General features: G+C 33.2%; 2 protein-coding genes across 10 annotated transcripts; both read right to left on the minus strand.

The window, feature by feature from the left end:
- Window positions 1-2,711: 2,711 nt before the first annotated feature.
- On the minus strand, window positions 2,712-14,166 carry LOC25501644 (histone-lysine N-methyltransferase SUVR5). Of its 4 annotated transcripts, none has more exons than XM_024773630.2 (13): window positions 13,929-14,166; window positions 13,064-13,684; window positions 12,115-12,385; window positions 7,634-7,722; window positions 7,236-7,509; window positions 6,874-6,965; window positions 4,867-5,809; window positions 4,422-4,571; window positions 4,054-4,170; window positions 3,869-3,972; window positions 3,645-3,776; window positions 3,204-3,291; window positions 2,712-3,064 (listed from the first exon to the last, which is right to left on the minus strand). In XM_024773630.2, the coding sequence occupies exons 7-13, from the start codon at window positions 5,785-5,787 to the stop codon at window positions 2,975-2,977; spliced, it is 1,602 nt and encodes a 533-aa protein (XP_024629398.1). In that variant the 5' UTR covers window positions 5,788-5,809; window positions 6,874-6,965; window positions 7,236-7,509; window positions 7,634-7,722; window positions 12,115-12,385; window positions 13,064-13,684; window positions 13,929-14,166; the 3' UTR covers window positions 2,712-2,974. The 4 variants fall into 4 exon arrangements, with proteins under 4 accessions (XP_024629398.1, XP_024629399.1, XP_024629400.1 ...); XM_024773631.2 differs by having other exon boundaries at window positions 4,867-5,814; XM_024773632.2 differs by lacking the exon at window positions 7,634-7,722.
- Window positions 14,167-16,368: 2,202 nt separating this feature from the next.
- Window positions 16,369-24,615, minus strand: LOC25501647 (histone-lysine N-methyltransferase SUVR5). 6 transcript variants are annotated; one of them, XM_024773633.2, is made up of 5 exons: window positions 24,438-24,615; window positions 23,618-24,234; window positions 22,603-22,867; window positions 19,319-19,410; window positions 16,369-18,355 (listed from the first exon to the last, which is right to left on the minus strand). In XM_024773633.2, the coding sequence occupies exon 5, from the start codon at window positions 18,331-18,333 to the stop codon at window positions 16,861-16,863; it is 1,473 nt and encodes a 490-aa protein (XP_024629401.1). In that variant the 5' UTR covers window positions 18,334-18,355; window positions 19,319-19,410; window positions 22,603-22,867; window positions 23,618-24,234; window positions 24,438-24,615; the 3' UTR covers window positions 16,369-16,860. The 6 variants fall into 6 exon arrangements, with proteins under 6 accessions (XP_024629401.1, XP_024629402.1, XP_039684865.1 ...); XM_024773634.2 differs by having other exon boundaries at window positions 16,369-18,360; XM_039828931.1 differs by having other exon boundaries at window positions 16,369-19,410.
- Window positions 24,616-26,222: the final 1,607 nt, after the last annotated feature.

The raw sequence follows: 26,222 nt of genomic DNA on the forward strand, positions 1-26,222 counted from the left end.
AGTACCAAGGAGTTGTTTCTAGCTTTTTAAAATCAAGTCTAATGGGCAAGTTAGCAACTATTGTTTCTTACAGTTTTTATTTATTTATTATTATCATGTTATAGGTAAGTTAGCAACTATTAATCTCCATATGCAACATGTGAGGCGCACAAAAATTAAAATTTTAATAATTATTTCATTATTTTTGTTTTTGCAGGCGTCTGCAATGTATTTTCTTAAAGTTTAAACTATTTTTTGGTGAATTCTTAAAGTTTAAGAATTTTAAATGCTAATTAAATTTGCATGGACATATGCAATGTAAATATCACACAAATATGGCAAATGTAGAACTTATTGACGGTACGTGAATTGAAACCCAAAATAAATTAATGTAAATATTTGTGAAAGATGTTTTTCCAAAATGCAAAGTGGGTGGAGTATGAAGGAAAGATTGTTTGTGAGAAAAAGCAATTCATGTCACACATAAAGTGAATTATTACAACCACCGATTCAGCTCAATATTTAATTTGATCAGATTGAATAAACCTCTCTTTATCTAGAATAAATGGGAGGAGACAAGAAAAGAGGGAGACCAAGGAGAGAGACAAACGGTAATTAAAAAGCCAGAAACAACTCCTCGGTACTTAAGTGCCGAAGGAGATTTTTTATTTTTTTTAAATTGCTTTTCCTCGATAGTTAACTGCAGCCGGTTTTATTTTTCTTCGGCAGTTAACTACTGAGGGATATTTTCGTCTTTTACATGTGTTTCTCAACCAAACGACATGTGTATACATCAATTTTCGTCGGAAAAACCTATCAGAAAGGTAAAACTTAACTAGTAAAAAAGAGTGTAGAACAAAGAACAGCAAAAACAACAAGGAAAAGAGAGTTCTTAAAAAAAGATCAACGTCAATAAAATAGTTTGAATTTAATAAATCATTATATACTATAATTTGAAAATCTAAAATTCAAAGTATAGTAGAACCCATCCAAAACATACATTTTTGTTGAAGTCTAATAGAAGCAATTATGTCAGCATACTAGTTGCCCTCTCTAAAAATACGAAAATGTTAAATTGCATGTTTTTTTGTGAACTTTGTAAATACAATTCAACCATTTGTTCCTTAGATGCAAAAGAATATATTATAACTTTTGAAAGCCATAGTAACGAAAGAGTCACTCTCTAACCAAAATCTACTCCAACTCTTATTATAAGTCATCTCGATAAAATTCATGAGCCTGTGGATGGGACTCTACCAAAATATACAAGGAGCATTAAACACATGAACCTGAACAAACAAACATTTTAAAATCACAAATTCTTGCATGTCGAAATAAGAGTTTGACTTTATATGATTCACAAGCAAGGAAATATTAGAACACACTAACACTGTGTGTTTGGTATGGTTGAAATAGGGAAGAGAAGTTGAAGAGAAATGTTGAATTTCTCTTGTTTGGTTTGAATTGAAATAGAGAGAGGGCATGGACCCATAAACTTTATTCTTCTTTCCAAGGATGCAAAGAAAAGAGTTGGGATTTTTTTTTTAATAAGCCATTATAAACCCACATAGATAAGTGAAAGCGTTGGCTTCAAACCTTGATCATATATTTTTTCTTTTTCCACCTTTGCCCTTGATTATGTGCAACATGCCACGGATTAATTTTCTCATTCTACAATTGTTGCCTACTTACCTTGCTTGTACCAGTTTAGTTATTGTAAAAATAATGGCTGAAAAAATAATGGAGTATTATTAATCTCACAAATTATTCCACTCCATTCATGCGCTTGCTTCATTAATCTCACAAATTATGTCAACACAACCAATTTGAACAAACCAATTGCCCTCGTTTACTCACACTCATTTAGCTCGGATAAGATACTATCGTATAATAATAATTCAGTTAGAAAACCGGCAACAGAATTGTCCTTGACAATTGAAACTTTGGTAGGGTATGATCACATTCTATGTTCCTTTGAGATTTGTATGAGGCAAATACTGCATTTGGCGTTCCAATTTCGAAAATTCCTCATTAGCAATAATTTAGGGAACTATCACAACCAAAAAGTAAAAATGCAACAAACTAAGGACCAGTTTGGATAAGTAACTTGATTAAACACATTCAATATACTACTGTCTGTAAAGAGTTTAAATAAATTTATTACCATAAATATGATTTTTTTTAAGAGCCACAAAATATTATGTTGAGTTGTGAATACATCAAACAATTTTTATTGGTATATCCAAAATACTTATACATGTTTGGCACAACTCTCCCTTAAGAGTTTTAAGGTTGATGCATCTTCAAGCCAGATTCAAACTTAGACATCTGATAAACCGGAAGAAATCAAAACAATCACATCCGATCGCTATTGGGTCAATGCAAAATTTAATTTTTCAATTTTCAATAGTAATCATCACAAAATTGACAAGCAACCTAACTTTGCAAGTTATTTTGCCAAAAAATTTAGGGAGGCAAGATAAGTGGAAATATTTGATACATATACATTCCTGCAACAGATAAACAAATGAGAAGAAAACAAATATAACAATTTACCCAACCCAAACATCCTTAAATTCAGAAGGGCATTCCCTAATTATTGCATAGATACATGCATTTAGGTGGAGAAAAATTAGAGAATAAAGCAATAGAAAAGGGAATAAAAGTGGGCTAATTAAGGTTTCCTAAATTTTTTTAAATCAAAGCAACTTTCATTTTAATCTATAACAAACTGACTGTGAATATGATCAAGTATGTCGAAGACAGTTGACAAATTATACTTCGATTCATAGGTATCCTGCATCAAATAGATGTTCAACGTGTCTCATCTTTTAGGAGACAATCTAAAATACAACCATTCAATGTTACACATACATAATTTCCATATTGGACACTTTAAATGTTACACACACAAACAACTTATTCCCGCAATATACTGGACAGTCTAAAACACTTACAACAACAGAAAAATGTCGAGGTTCTAGTAAAGGCTTCCTCAGCATTTCAAAGATCCACAAAGACAATCTCCTTCTCCGGGCACAGGCTCATAGTCATAATTAAATGTTAATTCTTCACCCAAAGCAATCTGTTAACAAGAAACAAAGTCAAATCTAATCTGTATTGATGTCAACTATTCACAATCAAGCAGTAAGTTATAACAATAATGGAATTTTTCAGTTCGGTAAAAGTAAGTGATGTGCGCATATAGAGGAGACAGTACTCACATCTCGACTTGCGTAAAGACCGATATGTGCATGCTTACAATCCGTGGCCTCTACAAGAACTTTGTAATCCACGAGATTGGGTGAACAACTGCAACAACAATAATAGCAACCCACCAATCATTTAGTTGTAAATACGTTTACTTTGTAATTATGTATAATAACTGTATTCAACCCATTAATCAGGTCTGTTAAGTTTAAAGTAGTTTATATAAACGTAATTATTAATGTTTGTACTCTTTTATCAGCTCTGAAACAAATTAGAAATATTTTCTACACATTTAATAACTTTTTGGAAATAAAATCTTATGCTTAATCATATTCAGAATATATCAAAACCATCTTATGTTCAAGGAAATAATATCAAAGTCCTAAAGATGTTGCCAATTAAAAATGAACAAATTGCACCATGTTAATTTTTTGTCTTATCAAATCTATGCTCACCTGTTATTGATGAACCTAGACACATTTCCATATGTAGTAGAATCAATGACATATCGGGGATGTCCTTCGACCAATCTACTCGTATGGTTAGCACGAGCATCAATGTCTAAGAAATAACTGCAATTTTCTTTGCTATATTTGGTATTAAAACAGGCCAAGTCAGCAAAAAGGAAGAAACATCAAGCAAACAAAAGAAGAAATTACGTCTTGGAATAAATGTAAACCTTCCGCGTCTGTTGTGTGCCTCCTGCTGCTCTAAAACTTCACCAATGTACTCACACACAAACGTGCCACGCAAAATAGCTTCACCAGCCCTTACTCCGAATCCCTGTGAATCAGATAACAAACGTCAACATAAAAAGCTTTTTGAGAGTCATTGTGAATTTATTAAAAGAAGAATAGTTGCCACCTTTTTCTCTGTCATAAAAACCTCTAATTTAACACGAACTCCGTTCTGCAATATTCTGTTTGGACAGGTTTTATTGCATCCGCACTTATCGTTGCACTCGAAGACAAGACTACCTTCCTGAAGTTTTTTGAGGAATTTCCAGCATTGGAAAAAATTAGTTACAGATTAATAATACAGAAATAGAAAAGAGAAATGTAAGATGTAAATTCTACTAGGTAATTCTAAAAAAGTAAATAAAATACCTACAAAATGAATATGTTAGGATTTTAGCATATTCTTGATATGGTGTGAACAAACAATGCTTAACATATTCAGAACAGCTTGGGTTAGGGATATATTGTAGTTTACAATTAATGGAAATAGTTTACCTCCAATATGATTCGACCATTTACATCGTATGCGAACCTTCCGGCCATTGGTTTCCCAAATATGTCCTTTTCTTCATCAAAAAGGTATACGTGATCACACGTTTCAGGACAGCAAGTAGAAGATAAGCAATTACAAGACAGATGCAGATCCTGCTAACAAAATAGTAGGTTAAATATTGTCGGGAAAAAAACCACAAGGATGAAGTGTTTTTTCTTTGAAAACATTCTCTAGCTCCAATTTTTTTTTTAAATGCCAAAATCTGTATTCTTGTGAGTTTTCAATGATAGAATTCCGTCCGATTTAGCTCCTTAATAAAACACAACTACATAGAAGCTATTTTTGAAAAATAAAAGAAACAAAAAACATTTATTTTCCTATACTAGAAATGAACTGCTGTATCATTACAGTTTGATCATAGAAAAATTAAATCAAAGATATAAATACCTCAGAATCAAGACTACGCAATCGATCAAGAATCGGCTTTGTCACATAGGTAAACATCTCCCAAGGCTTAGGAAGATATACATATCGCTCTTGCTCACAAAGATAATTTAGTACTTGTAGATCTACTACACATATCACAGGAGTTGATTCCGCCGCAAAGCTTATGTCATTGCATAACACTATAACCTTTCGCGACGACCCTAATTTTTCCTTAACAGCATTCTCATTATCAATACAAGAGTCTTCATTATGATCATTACCAGAAAGCTTGAGCGTTTCGCCTGAGATGTTCTTTGCAAAGAAAGGATCAACATCATTGATGACCGACACTGGATTGATCTCCAATGCACTTTCCGGATGTGCCAACACCAAGTCCGTGCAAATCAGGTTCTGGGAACCACCACAATTTTCTTCAGCTTTCCTCTTTAATGTACGATGGTTTGAATTTGAGGTCTGGCCCGTCTCGGCTTTGTGCCAATGTCTCTTACAAAAAGAAAATCCAGGATGGGAACGATACTTACAGCTATTACCAGAACCAGTTGTACCTCCACAAATGGGAGTGCTTACTTTAAGACGTCTTTCTCTTTTGTTTGAGAAATGAGCACAACAGTATATATTGTTACCAATTGCGGTTCTCACACACTGCCTTCCCTTGTCTTTGACATATGCTCGACATTGTCGATCCTTGGTACCAGCTTCTGCAAATATTTGAATAGCCATTTCATCCACAGGCCTTGATACTGTTCCACTGCTATAGGAGATCATTTCTGCAGATTCTTGCAAGCTAAGCGAATCCCTTTGGTTTTCTATATCAGACTCTTTCATTACAACTGAACTGTCGCTGAGTTCATCATCCATTTTCGATATATCATATTCGCGATTTACAACACAAATATGTTCTTCATTATGAAGCATTGCCATGATGACTGCTCCAATCTAATTACTGTTCTATCAAAAGTCATTCCATGAAAGAAGAAAAAAAAGTAAGTTAATGACATAAAGCATAACTAGCTTGCACAAGGCTTTTATTACTAAATAACACAACAATCAAATCGATTATTTTAACAGAGAACGAACAAGTTCAGATCAACTATGAATCTTAAATTCATAGTCACAACATTTTTTTTTGACAAAACATAGTCACAATGTTGTTAACTGCATGGAAAATAACGACCATTTTTTTAATTTCACCACCCCACAACGCTATAGAACCGGTATAGCCGTTATTTGACAATATTTTGTACTGAATCACATATCGTAAAAAATAGATATCTTCATGCAAAAAAAGATAATATGCATTAACAATAAACAAAATCATCAAAACAATCTATAGGCATGACTGAATCTTTGTTATCAAAAGGCATGACTGCTCATTAAAAGTTATCCAACTACAGAAACAAACATAGTTTCAGTTAGCTTAAAGTATTCAATATCCAAATTGTAGCAATGATCTAATAACTGAGATCTCATTTATCTTTATAATTTTTTTTTTTTGAGATCTTGTTATTTAATACTGGGCTGGGCAAGTACATCACACTCCAAAATCCAAATCTAGAGCCTGTTTGTTTTAGCTTTTTTTAATGAAAAAAAAAAATCTTTTTTAAAAAACAATCACTTTTAAGAGTATTGCATATGTTTGTTACATCTTTTTAAAAAAATCAGAATCTAAAAAAATTCTAAAAACAACTTCAAATGAAAAGCTGTTAAATGTAGCTTCTCAAAAAAAGTGATTTTTATTACAATAAACAAACACAAAATAGATTATTACTTTCATGAAATCTCTAAATTATTGAATGTCAAAATCACTTTTATTTTAATTCGTAACAAACGGGCTCATAATCATCTTTAATTTTTCTCATTTATCAGATCTAACCATCTTTGATTATTAATCATCATTTTACACCCAAAAAAAAAACTAATCATCCTTATTTGTTATATATATATAAAAAAAACAAATCATCCTTAGGAATTAAATGATTGTAAAAAGCACCATGAATAAGATTCAACCTTGAATCCTTTGCACATTCAAAACAGCACAAAACCAATACAGATTGAACTCCAGCAGTAGAACAATGATAATTCCTAATCAAGGCACCGATCTGTAAAATTGAACGAAGATCCGATCAAGATTCAGGGATAATTATAAAAAAACAAAATAAAAACTATGTAATTAGAAAAATATAAAACTGGGCATCAATCATATCATCGATTTTTTATGCAATCAATTAGAAAAATATAAATTATTATTCTTGTTTAATTTGATTATAAGATTTTTTTATTATAAGGATAAAGTATACAAAATATTGTAACAAAAATTTCAGAGAATATATGTAACATGAAGGGAACAGATGTAAATAATAATATTCTACCTTCAAAGAAATTGAGGGGGAAAATTTATGCAGAGAGAAATGAATTGGGGACCATGGGAGTGATGAAGTGGAGTGGATGGGAAAATTCATGCAGCGAGAAATTCATTGCAGATGTAAATAATAACACATGATGACGACGACGACAACGTTGATGATGAGGAGGACGAGGAGAGGGATGATGATAGCGAGTAATTTATATTCTTACTGCAGTAGCATCATCAGTAAAGGTAATATCCTAATCCTCATGTGCAGTCACTACTTTATGACATTGAATCTGTGGAAAATGAAAATGTATTTGGGTAAGATAATGTATCAAGAAAAAAATACTTAATGTGTCTTCAATATATATTAAAGAAATTATAGATATATGCACCGTCAGTTTAAAGTTGATAACTCACCAATCTATCATACATGTCAGTATGTCACTGATTCAATACCCTAAAATTGTGTTTTGCAATTCCCACTGCCATATGTAGAGCTGCATCTCCTGAAGTGGAGTGGATGGGAAATTTTATGAAAAATGAAAATGAAAAATGTAAAGTGATATCTCACACACTCTCTGCATCGGCTAATGAATAGTGAATGAGAGTATATATAATGACAATTACCTAGGTTTTTTTTTTACTAATTTTTATTTTATTATTTATCTTTCCCACCTAAGGATTTTGTTTTGGTAAAAATTCACCAGGGAATTGAAAATTAAAGGATGAGACAAAAATTTGAATCGATGGAAATATGATTTTATTTTCCTATGGGTATTAATTAATTAATAATTTACACCAACATCCAATATGAATTAACTATTTCTCCATGTCATACCATGAAAGTGTAGTGTAGTGCGGTGATTTGAAAGAATACACAATTGCGCGTCCTATTTCATTTTTATTTTTATTTTGAAAAAGAAAAAAGTTTAGTGAGTTGGACTCACCGTTCAAGACAGACCTCACATTGGCAGCGGGAGTTGAACCCACAACCATATGGATGAGTCAATTTCTTACCAACCGAGTCATCCTTCGTTGGCTTTTATGCGCAAAAGCCAACTGAAAAGTGTGGTGTGTCAGAAGAAAACGTTACTACTACTACTCCTGAGTCGTGAGTTGTCTTGGTAGCATCGTTTTCATGTGCTAAAGGCAGAAGACCAGGATATCACCATTTACACACTCTATCTTTACGCTTATTTCAGGTGCCAAAGACAAAAAATTGGGTACAATAAAGACATTTTTTGAGTTAAGATGACAACATATAGCAGGTATTGCACCGGTAATTGATGATAAACTGCCATTTTCTCATGTTATATCATTCGTTTCAATATACTTTTACAAAAGTGATATAGAATGGAAATAAAAGAAAAACTAAGGAAAGAGAGTACTACCTTCATTGGGGAGAGGGAGTATCTTTGATACTAAATGAAAATGAGCCACCATTACCAAAATTTGAAAGGTGAGCGCAACTATTAAATTGTAAAGTAGTGGGTGATTTGAGAAAATACACAATTGTTATTGAATTACAATATAAAATCATTTTACACTGTCAATGCATATCCTATACTCATAATTTATTATTTTTGTTGAAAAGTGTGCTGTGTCAAATACTACTCCAGAGCTGTGTTGGTAGCATCAGTTTTCATGTGCCAAAGGCAGAAGGCCAGGTATCACCTTTTACACACTCTTTCTGTACCTTTATTCACCAAAAAGTTTGGGTACAACAAAGACAATTTTGTTGGTGAAATAAAGACAATTTTAGTAGTTGAGATGATAACATTTTCTCATATTATGCCGGTATTTAATGATAAAGTGCCATTTTTTTCATATTATATTATTAATTTTAATATACTTTTACAAAAGTGATATAGAAAGAAATTGTAGACAGAAACTTTTTATATTGATGACTTCAATTTGTGTATGTAATGGTATGGGTCTAAAACGCCTAATTTAAATAAAGATTGGATAATAAACAGGTCCAACTATCTAACCCAGTATGAAGACAACCCGACTTGCCCACATCTGTGTAAGGGATGACGTGGCGTGAGAGCTACTTCTTTGGGTGCTCAAAGAGAGATCAGAAAGCTCAAAGAGAGACTAAACAGTGAATTTGAGAAGAAGTATCTTGGTGCGGCAAAAAGGATTCTTGGTATTGGTATCGTAAGAAACATAGTAAAAGGTGAATTGTTCTCGTCTCAATATGGTTACTTGAAGAAAGAGGTGAATCGGTTTAGAATGAGTGATTCTAAGATCCATTAGCACTCCTTTGGGTCATCACACAAAGTTGTCGGTTACGTAATGTCCTCCATCTGAGGATAAGAAAAAGAAGATGGATGGTACTCCCCATAAAGCTAGGGTTAGAAGCATCGGGTATGGCATGGTTTGTATTAGGCCAGATTTAGCATATGCGGTTAGCATAGTGAGTCGGTTTATGGCAAATGCATTGGTAACCTTGCAATTTACAAGAACATTGAAAGGCAAATGATACGGGGGTGCTTATAGCAGAAGGTCCGCACAACACTAATGGACATAATAACAACAAAAGGCCCAATCAGACCGATGAAAAGAGAGTGAGAAGGAAAGCCCAAATGGATGGATAATTTCAATAGTTGAAAACAGGTGTTGACAGCTCTTAGGCCTTATCTATTACAGCTCATTGTACTGTTGCCAATCCTAGTTTATAAAGATATTTTCTTTTCCCTTGAAGCCAAACCCCAAACAGTCTCAATCCCTTTCCACATTGTCATCATCCGTATCATGGCTGGACCCATTTGTTCCTTTGCCGAGGATATGGTTAATTTGTTCAGCCCCGATGTTGAGATCGCACTGAAGATAAGCTAGCAATTCTTCTTCTTCGCGAGTGCCAGTTCATCGGTTAATTTCTCGTTATTCATTTTGAGTCTCTTGTTCTTAATGGATAAGTCTGATCGGTCCACGGATCCAGTCGAAGTGGATCCCATATCTTCAGCACCAGAGTTTGAAGGTGAGTTCCCGCCAACTCCAACAGATCTTACAGCTGCTGGGTACTGGGTCTTCCGACGCTTGAGATCACACATCTTGTATTTATGACAATCAAGCGTCGGAAGACCCAGTACCCAACAGCTGTAAGATCTGTTGGAGTTGGCGGGAACTCGCCTTCGAACTCTGGTGTTGAAGATACGGGATCCACTTCGACTGGATCCATGGACCGATCAGACTTATCGATTGAGAACAAGAGACTCAAAATGGATAACGAGAAATTAACCGGTGAACTGGCACTCACGAAGAAGAAGTGCGAAGAATTGCTACCTTATCTTTAGGGCAATCTCAACATCGGGGCTGAACAAATTAACCATATCCTCGGCAAAAGAACAAATGGGTCCAGCCATGATACGGATGATGATGATGACAATGTGGTACGTGAATGTGGAAAGGGATTGAGACTGTTTGGGGTTTGGCTGAAGGGAGAAGAAAATATCCCTATAAACTAGGACTAGAAACAGTACAACAAGCAGTAATAGATAAGGCCTAAGAGATGTCAACACCTGTCACGTGATCTCATATTGTAGGAATTCTCCAAGGCTATATAGCCATCAGTTAATGAATGAATAAGGCAACAAATTAAAACCAAAAAACCTTCCCTCTGAATGACAAATTCTCTTATCTGGAAATAGCCTTTAGTCTACTCTAACCCTAATTACAATTGCTACTGCTATCATTAGTGCTTTAATTAAAATATGTTAAGTATGTGTAAACTCTGTGTCTATAATGAGATCACACATCTTGTATTTATAATGATTTTACAATAAATACATTGAATGCTATTTAGTAAGCACTAGCCTAGAAAGTTGAATACTCTAGGAGTAATAACACTCAATCTAGGAAGTTGTAGAATTAAAGGAATATATCTAAAGATTCTTAATTTTAACAAAGACCTAACAATTGGTGCTTTCATTACTTTTTGTCATAGTAAATGGATTTTGAGATTCTTGAATAGATCAATGAAAGACGGTTTGAAATGCACAAGAACAACTTAGGAGGAAGACGTTTTGGCAAGGTATGTGCATGCGGACTATGCAAGCAATTTGGACAGCAGGAAATCTTTATCAGCATTTGTGTTTACATTATTAGGCAAGGCGGTTAGTTGGAAGACAAATCAACAATTTGTGGTGACATTATCTACAACTCAAGCGGAGTAGATTGCCCTTGTTAAAGGGGTACAGAAAGCCATATAGTTGAAAAGGGATGACTGGTGAATTAGGAATTGCTCAAGAATGTGTGAAGATACATTTGATAGTCAAAGTGTCATCCACATGGAAAATCATCAAGTGTATCATTAGAGGACAAAGCACATTGACATTCGTTTGCACTTTATTAGAGACATGATTGAGTCAAAAGAAATTGTGGCTGAAAAAGTTGCTTCAAAAGAGAATCTGGCTGATGTTAATACATGGAACACTAGTTTGGGTCAGTCGAGTCTCTAGAACTCACTAAGGCAAAAAGCGCTTACAAATGTACTTACATATTATCACTCCCCAGCAAGACCCTTATATGAGTTGAATCCTTACCGACTTCACCAACTTTCATTGTGTGCCAAACCAGGATAAAAGTTTTATGTGGTACGACATTTCCCTTCAATATATCTCATCTCAATCTCTCACTCATTCAAACACTTCTTCTCTCCTTAATTCAATCTTCCAAACACTTCTTTTCTCACAATTTCTCAATGGAGCAAACAAACGTACAAGGACAAAAAGAAAGACAAATGGAAAACAAAAACTGAGATATTTTAACAAGATTACTCGGAGAAGGAAGAATAAAAAAAAGAGTTAATTGTCCAGTAAAACCTGAAGTGTAATGCATGTATAATACACACATAAATAACATAGGCAAAACATAACTCTAGAGAGAAGACAAACCTCTGCACAAAAGAAAATGCCAGCCCTGAAATTATGATTCCATGACCTGAAAAGCATTTCTTCCACCAATGAAATGGCACTTGCCATTACAGTTCCTTGAACAATTAGCAGACCTATTAGTCCACACAGTTTTAGCCAAGCCATGACATCTAAAGTAGGTGGAATATGAGGCCAAGAGAAACTTGCACAGCCATGAAATGCATTCACAGCATGGAATGAAAAAATGAACATGACTCCACCGACCGACCAAGCCTTTCAAAAATTTAATTAACTGCAACAAGAATCCAAAATTAGCTTATCTTACTGGTAGAGCAATAAGCACGTCAAATTTCCAGCATGTTTTTCCAAAACAAATAATTATGCTTCTAAATAAACCATGCCAACTTGACAACACCCTTTTTACCACTATCAAATAAAAGACAATACAGCTTAATTACCATAATGATCTTGTAACAAAATTTGGGGCTTTGCTTGATTGTACACAAGTATACCCATTAACTATAGCTTAAAAAAATCTCTAATTCCAATTCAGTATCGAACAAAAGGTTTGTTTTATCACCATCTATATAAATGATATTTACATCACAAGTTTACTTTGTATGCAACTCTTCATAGAATGGAGGAGATCATGTAACAAAAATAATCAAGGGCTCCCAATAAATATGTATCTATAAATAGCTTTTAAAAGTCATTATTCATATTTCCTAAACTCAAACTTGTATATGCTCCATAATAAATGAATATGCAGTTGGTGGTGGCATTTGGTATGTAAATGCAATGAAAACCAAATCATTAGAAGCGGTAGTTAATAGCTATCTACAAGCCAAAGCACATGTATAATGAAACCATTTATCAAGGTAACGGTGCCGGAAAAATTTATCATAAGGGATCATGAAATAACTAAACAGAAACGGGTACTAAAATTGATGATAGTTGTATATAAAATCACCTTGAGAATTTGAAGAATGCGAGAAACCTTCTGTTTCATTCGCTGCTGTTTAATTTCCTTGCAGTACATCAAACAACCAGCTTCAACATATATTCCAACGTCCTCACGATCGCTGATTTGAAGACAATACAAATCCGATTGCTTCTGAATCTTTTCAGAAAAGAAACCATTATTCTCTATCAGAACATCCCTATGCACACTCAACTTGACAGAAAATCCTTCTATCTCTAATTAAACCACCTTCATATCACAAGTTCCAGGTTCACCAAACTCAATAGCTAAAGATACTCTCTCAGCAACCAAAGATGTTCCAGCTAAAGACCTTTGTGGACCAATACTACATTGTTGATCATCAGAAATCACTAATGTAGATGATGCAAGTGCAGAACCTCATCTATCACTCACTTGCACAGTGACGTTCCATGACGAAGGTTTGGTTTTATTCATAGGATTTTGAGGCTTATGACTTTTCTGAAACACCAAAATCTTTCAGGAGTAACAGCTATTGGAACATTCTTAATCTTGGTTTGTCCCACATTTGTTGAAAAAACAGACATAGCCAAACAAGTTCCAAGTTAAAACATTAATTTCGACAAATTTTGTTCCTTTCTTCCGCTGAATCTGTAGTTTCATAAAAACATAAGCAATATTAATTTTTACATTATTTCCTCAAAAGGGTCAAAAAAAGGAATGAAATCTACATCAAAATAACAGAAAAATATGCAGAAATGTAAAGAATTTTCAAAAGCATAACCAAAGAAAGAGTTATGAAACAACCCTTTTCTTAACTACAAATAAGAAGCGTAGAAAAAGTATATATAAGAGATAACAGAACACAAAATCACAGAAAAGATTGAAACTTTACCAGTAAATTTTCTTTCGGTGAGAACAATGAGTAAATTCCTTTTTGATCCGAAACACCACAAGACCCGAAAAAGAAGGGAATGGATGATTAAGCTTCATGGCTTTGATTGATAGTTTCCCTTTTTGATCATCAAATCATAATTTTTGTGATTTTGAGAAAATGTTAATTTTTTGTTTGTTTGATAGATAAACTTGAATTAGCGGATCTATGATAAACCCTTTTAGTTTTTTTTTTTTTGGTATAAATATGATTTTCATTCATGTAATTATAGGTCATTTGATTTTTCATTCTTGAACTTACTAATCCTTCCATTTTGCCCTTGCAATTACTAATCATTTGAAAATTCGTCCTAATTACAAAAATTTGCTGAGGTGGAGGGTAATTAGATACGTGACATTTGGTGAATGGAGTTTTGTCAGGACACGTCAGCAGATGGCGAGGGAAATGACATTTTTGCCCTTAACGAGTATGGACTCGCACGCAATGACCATTTTACCCCTTCCTCCATCTTTTCTTCTTCACGTATTCTTCTTCTCAATCGTACGTCTGAAACCCTAAAAGATGGCTAAGCTAAATAATTAAGGTCTAAGCCAATAGGTACATTAACATCAAAAGATGGCTAAGCTAAATAATTACGCGCGCGAGAAGAATACGTGAAGAAGAAAAGATGGAGGAAGGGGTAAAATGGTCATTGCGCGCGAGTCCAGACTCATTAAGGGCAAAAATGTCATTTCCCTCGCCATCTGCTGACGTGTCCTGACAAAACTCCATTCACAAAATGCCACGTATCTAATTACCCTCCACCTCAGCAAATTTTTGTAATTAGGACGAATTTTCAAATGATTAGTAATTGCAGGGGCAAAATGGGAGGATTAGTAAGCTCATGGATGAAAAATCAAATGCCCTATAATTACAGGGATGAAAAGCATATTTAAGCCTTTTTTTTTTTAATAATGTGACTGACATTGCTCAATGTCAGATTTATGATTTTGAATAAATATATGGAGTGCTAGAGAAATCCTAAATAATGTTGATACATGTGATTGACTTATGTATCAGAAAGACGTTGTTGATCGATTTAATTCAGTTAGTAAGGATATTGCATATGTAGAAGTCGAGGTTTGAACTTCAGACACCCACATTTAAAATTTGTGAACTCCAATCACTAGACTACTTGACAAAACAAATGTTTGATTGATATATTACATATTTTGTATGATATGAATTGTGAAGTGTTAAATAACACTCTCTTTACTACCTATTATTTTATTTTATTGGATGAAATCAATATGAATATCATACTTTGAATCCTAAATAAGTGGAGGGATTCACATTGATTTTATTCAATAAAGAAGTGAGTGTTAGAGAAAATCTTGAAAATAGAAGAGTGGATGTTTGAGAAAGTGTTGAAAAGAAAGTATCGGTAACATTTCTCTTTCAATGATATGTTGGTGTGTATTTGCATATATTAAGATGACAATAATATGTTCATGTATCCATGGATTGCGCGGTTCAATATTAACGAGAGAAGTGACCACATAGTGCAATGTCGATTACAGAGAAGCATACCTCAATAGTCGAAAAGTATAGTACAACATCAATGAGAGAAGTGTTATACAGTGCAATATCGATGAGAAAAGCATGACCCAATGTGTAGTAGATTATATTTCATAATCATTTGCATTTCATAATCCATATGGGTTGTATCACACAAGTAGAGTCTTCATTGCTAGGTTAATTGTGCGTTATTTATGGTGTGGAGTGTTTACTCTTGATGTCATATAACATGTTATGTATGTTTGGATATGTATTTTTATCATCCCCAGTTGAAGTTCAGAATCAGCTTAGAGTTGGGTTGTAGAGTCTCTTTTATTCCTTCTATCCTTTCTGAAATTTTATCACTTCGAATGATACATTTTATGAGAAATGAATTCTATTACATTATTTATTCCCTTGCAACGTGTATGGTTTGTGATCTCATTGTTGGAAAATGGTTTATACAATGAGGCAATGATTGCGATTGTCATTTTTGAAAAATATTTTTGAAATAAAAGATTTACTCGTTTAAATTAAGAGGTGATCGTGAATGTTTTATGCAAAGGTTTTTAAGTATTTTAAAAATAAAATAAAATACAATCATGTGGTTAAATATCGGGATGCTATATATAATCACCAAAAAGGTATATATATAATCACATTTTCATGATAGCAAGTAAAAGATTCACAATAACATTTCAGTCGCAGACCCTGCAAGCAAAATAGTAGGTTAAATATTGTCCGGAAAAACAACGATAAGGATAAAGTGTTTTTTCTTAAAAATATTCTCTAGCTCAATTTTTTTATTAAAATGTCAAAATCTGTATGCCTGTGAGTTCTCGATGATAGAATTCCGTCCGATTTAGCTCCTTTATAAAACACAACTATATAGAACTATTTATGATAAATAAATGAGACAAAACATTTATTTCAGTATATACTATTAATGAACTCCTATATGATTAGAGTTTGATCATAAAAAAATTAAATCAAAAGATAAAGACCTCATAATCAAGTCTAGGCGATCCATAAAGCATCGACTTTGTTACATAGGTAAACATCTAAGGCTTAGGAAGATTTACATATTGATCTTGCTCAAAAAGAGCATCTAGTATTTGTTGATCTACTACACATATCACAAGAGTTGATTCCGTCGCAAAGCTTATGTTCTTACATAACACCATAGCCTTTTGCGACGACCCTAACTTAAAATATGGTGTGAATTGACGACAGAGTGAAACTTATCTTGGTCCAACTTATTGGTTGCAGGATCTGATGTATTTGCAGATTTTTCCTTAAGGTGGTCATTTGAAAGTGATGCCAAGGGAGTGACTGGGTTTTGTACATTGCATCCTCTTGCACAAATGAACTCATCCTGATGCCAATTCCCACAAATTTATTTCTCACTGCAACGAAACAAAGTATTTGCAGCCTCTGAGCATTGAGATTTTTCCAATTCATCTGCATGAGGCGGCTGGATGGATATTTCTCCCATCTCAAGCAACTTATTTGCCTGATTTCTTTTCTTGAAATTAGCTTCAGCCCTTCTCCTGGTCCTATTTGATGCTTCTTCCAAACCTCTTTCAAATTTAGGATTAGGACGGGTAAGTCTGCCAGATTTTAGTCTGTGAGCATAATAACGAACTCCACTATTTGCCAAGCGCCTGTTGGCTAGATTGCGCTCCATATGAGCAGCTTGATGATGGCGACCGAGATCAGGTAGTAAATCAAATTTCAAATCACAAAACCTGCAACTAAACTTCCGCGAACCACTTCGATTCTCGGAATTATCATTGCCCAAAGAAGCTTCATTTCCCTGCTCCATCATTTTAGGAGAATCATCACCGGTAGACAACATTAGTTGCTCAGGAGTTTTCGAAAGTAGCTCAAATTCGACAGGGTGAACTGACTTAACATGCAACCATAATTCCTCCATATTTCCAAAATGACAACCACAAGGAATACATAGAAAAAGCAAGCAGTGTTCACCAAACTGCGCATAGTGTCTCTTCTGAACATGTGATTCCAATAGTTTTTTGTTAGCGAAAGAATCAAAACAAAAGGCACATGCATAACCTCTGAACAGCCATTGTGCTTCCTTTTCATGACTTTCCATCCAATGGTTGCCAAGTGTTTGGTTATCAGAAAATTCTTCAAAGCAGACCTTACACTTAACAGCATTCTCATTATCAATACAAAAGTCTTCATTATGATCATTACCATAGCTAGGAGAGCCTGTCCACTGATCATTACCGGAAAGCTTGAGCGTTTCGCCAAAGATGTTCTTTGCGAAGAAAGAATCATCATCATCATCATTGATGACCGATTCTGGATTGATCTCCAATGGACTTTCCAGATGTACGAACACCAAGTCTTTGCAAATCAGGCTCTGGGAACCACTGCAATGTACTTCAGCTTTCCTCTTTAATGTACGAGATATTGAATTTGAGGTCTGACCCATCTCAGCTTTGTGCAGATGTTTCTTACAAAAAGATAATCTGGGAAGGGAATGATTCTTACATCTAGTATCAGCAGCAGTTGTACCTCCACAAATTGGAGTGATTGATTTAACACGCCTTTCTTTTTTACTTAAGAAATGCACGCAACAGTATCTATTGTTACCAATTGTGGTTCTCACGCACTGCCTTCCCTTGTCTTTGATATATGCTTGACATTGTTGACCCTTAGTAGCAGCTAGCAAGCTAAATGAATCCATATGAAGCCCTTCCATTACAAATGAACTGTCACTGAGTTCACCATCAAGATTTGAAATATCATATTCGCAATTTTCAACGCAAATATGTTCTTCATTAGGTCCGTAAGCTGCTCCTTGATTTGTCTCAGAGCAACCGGTATACAGAATTTCCATGAAGACTGCTCCAATCTAATCACTGTTCTATCAAAATTCAAAAGTCATTCCATGATAGAAGAAAAAAAGTAATCTAATGTAGTTTTTATTACAATGTAATTAATAAAAAAAGCTGAAAATAAAACACAAATGACATAAAGCTTTGGTATAAATAGCTTCATAAATCATAACTAGATTGCACAATGAAACTAGTCATTTTTAGATCAAGATAGAACCTCATACTTCATAGGGCTTTTATTACTAAATAACACAACAATCAAATCCATTATTTAAACATAAAATTAAATACATAGTCACGTTTGTTTTTGACAAAACATATTTACAATGTTGTTAACTGAACGGAAAATAACAACCATTTTTTTAGATTTCGTTATGCCACAACACCATAGAACTGGTATAGCTGTTATTTGACAATATTTTGTACTGACTATCAAATATTGTAACGCAATAGTTGTTTGAACAAATTCTGCTATGTTATAATGCCTCTATAGCTGGAATTTAACAGAACTGTACAGTCAATATAAAAATTATGTATCCTCATGCAAAAAAGATAATATGTACGAACAGTAAACAAAAACAAATATATGACTGCACATTAAAAGTTATCCAACTGCAGAAACAAATATAGTTTTAGCTAGTTTAAAGTATTTAATATCCCGGTCGTTGCAATGATCTAATAACTGAGATCTCGTTAATCTTTATATAAAAAAAATTAAGATCTTGTTATTTAATGACTAAAACACTGGGCTGGGCAAGTACATCACACTCCAAAATCCAAATCTAATCATCTGTGCTTTTTCTTATATACCAGATCTCACAATCTTTGATTATTAGATTTGGTATATGAGGAAAAATACTCGTCATTTTATACCCAAAAAAAAACTAATCATCCTTATATGTTATGTTATATGTATATAAATAAAATTAAATCAAATCATCCTTAGGAATCAAATGATCATAAAAAGAACCATGAAAAAGATTCAACCTTTAATCTTTTGCCCATTCAAAACAGCGCAAAACCCTTACAGATTGTACTCCAGCAGTAGAACAATGATAAACCCTAATCAAGGCCACGATCTGTAAAATTGAACAAAGATCTAATCAAGATTCAAGGATAATTAGAAAAATAAACTGGGTAATTAGAAAAATATCAAATAGGGTATCAATCATATCATTGATTTTTTTATTTTTTTTTTTGCAATCAATTATATCATTGATACATGAAAATTTGTAATAAAATATAATTATTATTCTTGTTTCATTTGACTATAAGATCATTTTATAAGGATAAACTATACAATATATTGTAACAAAATTTAGGTGCACGTTAACTAAGCAAGAGTAGTAGTAGTAGTAACATGAAGGGGAACAGTTGTAAATAATAGTATACTACCTTAAAAAAAAATAATGAGGGGGAAATTTTATGCAGAGAGAAATGAATTGGAGTGGATTGGAAATTTTATTTTATGTAAAATGAAAGGTGCTGTTCACTCATTCAGCTGCGGCTAATGAAAGTGAGCGAAAGTATATATATACAACAATTACCTAGGGTTTTTTTGGAATAATAACCTAGGGTTTCTTTTTGACTAAATTTAATTTTATTATTTATTTTTTCAATCCTAGGGGAGGTTTGTTTTGGAAAGTTGAATGGATGGAAATAAGATTTTTTTTTTTAGCATTAATTTAATTGTTATCTTTTAAAAGTTGAATGGATGTGCTCTATCAGTGTAAATTAATAATTTACACTGACATCCAATATGAATCAACTATTTCTCCAACTGAGTTGAACCCAGGAGTTGAATGGATGGAAGCGAGAGTTGAACCCACTACCTTACGGGTGAGTCAATTCCTTACCAACTGAGCCAACCTTCATTAGTTTTTATGAGCCAAAACCAACTGAAAAGTGTGGTGTGTCAGAAGAAAACGTTACTACTACTACTACTCTTGAGTCCTGAGTTGTGTTGGTAGCACCGGTTTTCAAATTGGTCAAAGACAAAAAAAAAATAGTCCAATAAGGACAATTTTTTGAGTTAAGATAATAATATATAGCCGGTATTATGCCCGTATTTAATGATAAACTGCCATTTTCTCATATTATATTATTAATTTCAATATACTTTTACACAAGTGATGTAGAATGGAAATAAAAGAAAAACTAAAGAACTATACAGAGAGTACTACTGCCAATAGCTTCAAAATGAAGCAAAAACCTGAATTGAGGAGAGGGAGTATCTATGATACTAACTGAGAACAAGCCACCATGACCAAGATTTGAAAGGTGGCGCAACTATTAGCTTTTCAATAAATATGATGAACTGAAACGAACTAAGAGGGATCACAAAGAAGTTGAAAGATATAATTCATACAGGGTTGGCCCAAAGCCTGTCGAGGCTTGGCTACATCACAAAATTTTAGGGGTCCAAAAATAAATAATTTATTCAGGCCCATCATGAGTATAGTGGTTAAGTAATGTTATCGAAAAGAAATTGACAAGAAAGTTGGCTTAGATAAAAAAACACCTTGGGTAGTGAGATCTCATTAGAGGAAGAATAAAAAAGTTTTCTCTCTTGATTCTCTTAGGATCTCTATGTGGGTTTGAGTGACTTGAAAAATGGGTAGAAATTAGGTATTGTGCTTTGAGGGCTTGTGAGCTAATTTCTTTTAACCTCTTTGGTATCACTCATTTCATAGTGGATTGAAGAGCTGCTCTCTCCCAAGACATAGGTCACATTGGACGAACTGGGTAAACAAATATTGGTTTGTTGATCCCTCTACTCTCTTGTCTTTGATCTTTGATTATGCTTGTGGTTTTGCTTTGCTAGTTACTAGGTCTGTCGTTGTTGCTTGAGACTACTTTAGATTTGGTTGCAAAAAATTGATTTCTATCAGTCAAAACAGGAAAACAATGTATGTTCCACATTTTATGCAAAATTTGAATCCAAATTTAAATTTGAAACTCTATCATTTAGAAAATAGAAAACTTGAATTCAGATTCCTTCAACTGAATCAGTAATGAAAATCAGTGTTTTGCTATCAGTTATCTCAAACTCTCAAAAACCACAAAAGTGTCAATTCTCAATCGTCTCCAATTCCATTCGTTGTTGTGGATTACCCAACTCAGGGAGTGTCAATGTATTATTACTTCTCATCAATCAGAATCATCCTTTGATCGTTGATTTATGTTTTGATTATAGTTTCAAAAATACACTTTTTCATATTCTTATCTTTGTTGTATTCTATCAAATTCTTAAGAGTCGAAACGTTGTGTTTAAATTCTGTCAACACAGATATGTGTGGAAAGTGAATCGTCGATTGATGTAACAAATGGGTTTATTCTGGAATATAACGGGTGACGGTTTATTTATATTAAATAGGAATGTCCCGTGATCCTCAGATTAAGCGACTGCAAAGCTGTGTTTAGACTGTTGTGGGAACAACAGATTAGGCTAATTTCTGATGACGTGTCCTTAAATTGGTTATTGTGTTTAAATATGATGTTCATGTGCTATTGAGTGTTAATTGTTGGTGTTTCTATTAAATGTGTGTAATTCGTATTAAATATGTCATGTTTGATGTCAAATGAGTTGCTATATTATATGTTCTGTGATGAGTGTTTTCTTGTTGTGCTACGTTTTGGGAGGTTTCTGGGGTTCAAATTCGATTTTAGGCTTTGCAAATGAATTTCTGAGGCAGAGATTAAAAAATCTGGAAAACAAACTAAGAAGAACCGATTTTCAGGTTTTAGAAGTCAATTTTTACGATCAACTTTAAGAAGAATCGATTTTGACCCTTTAAAAAAAACATGTGATGCACTGCAGCTTCAATACATGGAACACTAATTTGGGTCAGTTGAGTCTCTAAAACTCTCGTAGGCAGGGAAAGACCCAAAGCTCAAAAAGCGCTTATAAATGTACTTGCATATTATCACTCACCCACAATATGAGTGGAATCCTCACCAACTAGACCAACTTTCATTGTGCAGCAATCCAAGAAAATACTTTATGTGCTACGACATTTCCCTTGTACATATCTCATCTCAATCTCTCGCTCTTTCAAACACTTCTTTTCTCTCAATTTTTCAATGGAACAAACAAGCGTACAAGGCCAAAAGAAAGAAAGATACGGAAAACAAAAAATGAGATATTTTAACAAGATTTCTTGGAGAAGGAAGAATAAAAAAACAATTAATTGTCTTGTAAAAAGTGTAATGCATGTATAGTAGATACATAAATAACATAGGGAAAACATAATTCTAGAGAGAAGACAAACCTCTGCAAGAAAGAAAATGCCAGCCCTGAAATTATGATTCCATGACCTGAAAAGCAACTCTTCCACCAATGAAATAGCACTTGCCATTACAGTTCCTTGAACAATTAGCAGACCCACTAGTCCACACAGTTTTAGCCAAGCCATGACATCTAAAGGTGGAATATGAGGCCAAGAGAAACTTGCACAACCAAGAAATGCATTCACAGCCATGGATTGAAAAAATGAACATGACTCCACCAACCAAGCCTTTCAGAAATTCAATTAACTGCAACAAGGATCCAAAGTTAGCTTATCCAACTGGTAGAGAAATATGCACATCAAATTTCCAGCATGTTTTTCAAAACAAATAATTATGCTGCTAAATAAACCATGCCAACTTGACAACACACCTTTTTACCACTGTCAAATAAAAGACAATACAGCTTAATTACCATCATGATTATGTAACAAAATTTGGGGCTTTCCTTGATTATATCATGACCTTCAATGCAAGTGTTGTATTCCGTGTCATCAGTAGTGACATACAAGTAGTACAAGCCAATTATGTATATATTTTTGAAGAGTACACGAGTATTTTACCGATTAACTATAGCTTGAAAAAATTCTCTAATTCCAACAAAAGGTTTGTTTTATCACCATCTATATAAATGATATTTACATCACAAGTTTACTTTGTAGTTTGTATGCAACTCTTTATAGAATGGAGACAGATCATGTAACAAAAATAATCAAGGTCTCCCAAAAAATGTGCATCTATAAATTGCATTAAAAGTATTATACTTGAAACAACTATAAGTCACCAGTTTTTATTTCACTGCAGAAGCTTCCATTTCATAATCATAATTTTCCATACTCGATTACAGTATTACAAATAATACAAAATTATTCGTATTTCCTTAACTCAAACTTGTATATGCTCCATAACAAATGAATATGCAGTTGCTAGTGGCATTTTGTATGTAAATGCAATGAAAACCAAATCACTAAAATTAATGACAGTCTTGTAGAAAATTACCTTGAGAATTCGAAGAATGCAAGAAACGTTCTGTTTCATAAGCCACTGTTTCATTTCTTTGCAGTACATAAAACCAACAGCTTCAACATATATTTCAACAATCAACATCCTCGCAATCACTGATTTGAAGACAATACAAATCCGATTGCTCTGAAATCTTTTCAGAAAAGAAACTACTCTTCTCTATCAGAACATCCCTATGCACACTAAACTTGACAGAAAATCCTAGTTTCCCTAATAAAACAACCTTCATACACTCAATAGCCACCTTTCTCGGCATGATTTCAATTTTCGGTCTAGAAGATACTCTCTCAACAGCTAAAGATGTTCAGCAAAAAACCATTCTGAATCAATACTACAGTGTCGATCATCAGAACCTCCTCTTTCACTCACTTGCACCGTGACCGGATTTTTCTGAATACTAGTTTTCGGCTGAACCTGTGGTGGCGGACAGCTATTGGAACATTCTTAATGTTGGTTTGTCCCATATGAGTTGAAAAACCAAAAAAAACCAAACAAGTTCCAAGTTTCAATGTAACAAACATTAATTGAAGTAACTATTAGCAAATTGTGTTCCTTTCTTTCGCTGAACCTGTTTTTCCCCCCAAGTTGAATCACTGTAGTAGTTTCATGAAAACATAAAAAATAATAATTTTTATATTATTTCCACAAAAGGGTCAACAAAGGAATCAAATCTACATCAAAATATGCAGAAATTAAACATTAAAATAAAAAAAATTCACAAAGTGTTATGAAACAACCCTTTAGTTAACTATAGATAGATGAGAAGCATAACAGAATAAGAACATGAAAACCTTACCATTAAATAGTGTGGTGTGAGCAACCCCTATAGCTCTTCCGAAACCTCGCAGTGTTGAAATTGATTGAAGGGAAACACAGAACAATGAGTGAATTTGGGTCTTGCTATATCGAGAACTAAACTATAATTTGAAGTGTTTTTGTTTTTCTAGAGGGTGTTTATCGTTTTATTTTTTGACGGAAAAGGTGTTTATGATTGTTGTTGACTTTTGTTTTTTTTTTTTTTTTTTTCCGAAAGAAGGACAATTGTTGACTAAAAGAAAGGGTCGGCTGACATTAACTTGAAACTTGAAAGTGTACTCCTCCTCAAGATCTCAAATTCGATTTTCTCTGATGTCAGTTTGAAGGATTAATTTAACTTCTTAAAAAAATGGTGATTTAAAATTCTTTAAGACTAAAAAAATTAAAGGAAAATTGTTGAGAGACTAACATGAAAAGTTTTTTTTAAGATGATTAATATGAAAAGTTATAATATTTTGATCATTAAATTTCATAATTGTTTGATTTTGACTCCAACGTATTAATTGGTTGGGGTATTTGGTAGTTTAATTAGTTTGAATTAAATGTTAATGAGTTGGAGATCCCGATTCAAGTTTTAGGAATAAGGAAAAAAATCAACTCAACAATTAACATTGGCGCTTTTTAAAAGAAAAAAAGGTTAAATATGTTTTCCGTCCTTATAAATATACAAAGTTTTCGTTTTAATCTCTCTAAAATTTTTGTTTGTCTTTTAGTTCCTCCAAAGTTTTCATCACTACTTTGGTCCATACTTTTTAGTCAACTCATGTCCAACCTTCATATTTTTTAATAAATTTTTTTAGAAATGTGTAGAATATCATGAAAAAATTTCCTAAAAAAATTAGAATTTTTTAATTAAATATGAACCTTGAAGTAGCAAAAATATATTTAACCCTAAAATAAATCCCAATCGCTCAATTTAGACCCCTCGAGTTTTAATTGCTCGATTTAAACCTCTAAAGTTTACCCCATTTAGTATCTAATAGCTCCTCATTGATATTTTGACTTTTTTGACCTATAATAAAAAGGACGGTCTTGTGCACTAAAGCTCCCACATATACAAGATTCAAAAAAGGGGTCATACCATTTTGGTGTATTGTATGCACTTTTTTTAGGGTAATCATTTTGGTCCTTAAACGTGTAAGAAGTAGTCATAATAGTCCAAATGTATCAAAATTCCAAAATAGTCTCTGATTATGTGCTTTATTAGTCAAAATAGTCTTTGACTCTAAAATAATTCATCGATACTCACAATAACTTTTTTCATATAGAGATTGCAATGACAATAAGTAAGTACATATAATAACTGATATAATAATAAGTAAGTATATTGAAGGACTAATACGATAATATTAATGAAGTATTTTAATGTCAGAGATTATTTTGATTAATGAAATGCACACTCAATAACTATTTTGAAATTTCGATACATTAAGGGACGACTACTCGTTACATATTAGGGGCCAAAATAACTTATCTTTTTTTATCCATAATATTTTATCAAAATTATAACATATACTCTCTTCGTCCTAAATTAAGCGAGACATTTGTTCACTTTATATTTATTAAGAAAAATGTATAAATAACTGAGAGAAAAAAATAATTTTAAGTGTTCTTGTCAAGTATCAATGCATTTTTCATTATCAAAAATGTAAAATGCAAAATGCAATATATTGCATTGAGAGTGATAAAAATGATTTTTTTTTTTTGGTACATAAAAATGATATTAACATTGTATTAAAAAGTGAAATAAGTCTGTAAGTTTAAA

Source organism: Medicago truncatula, chromosome 8 (assembly GCF_003473485.1).
Source record: "Medicago truncatula cultivar Jemalong A17 chromosome 8, MtrunA17r5.0-ANR, whole genome shotgun sequence".
In the NCBI taxonomy this organism is placed as follows: Eukaryota; Viridiplantae; Streptophyta; class Magnoliopsida; order Fabales; family Fabaceae; genus Medicago; species Medicago truncatula.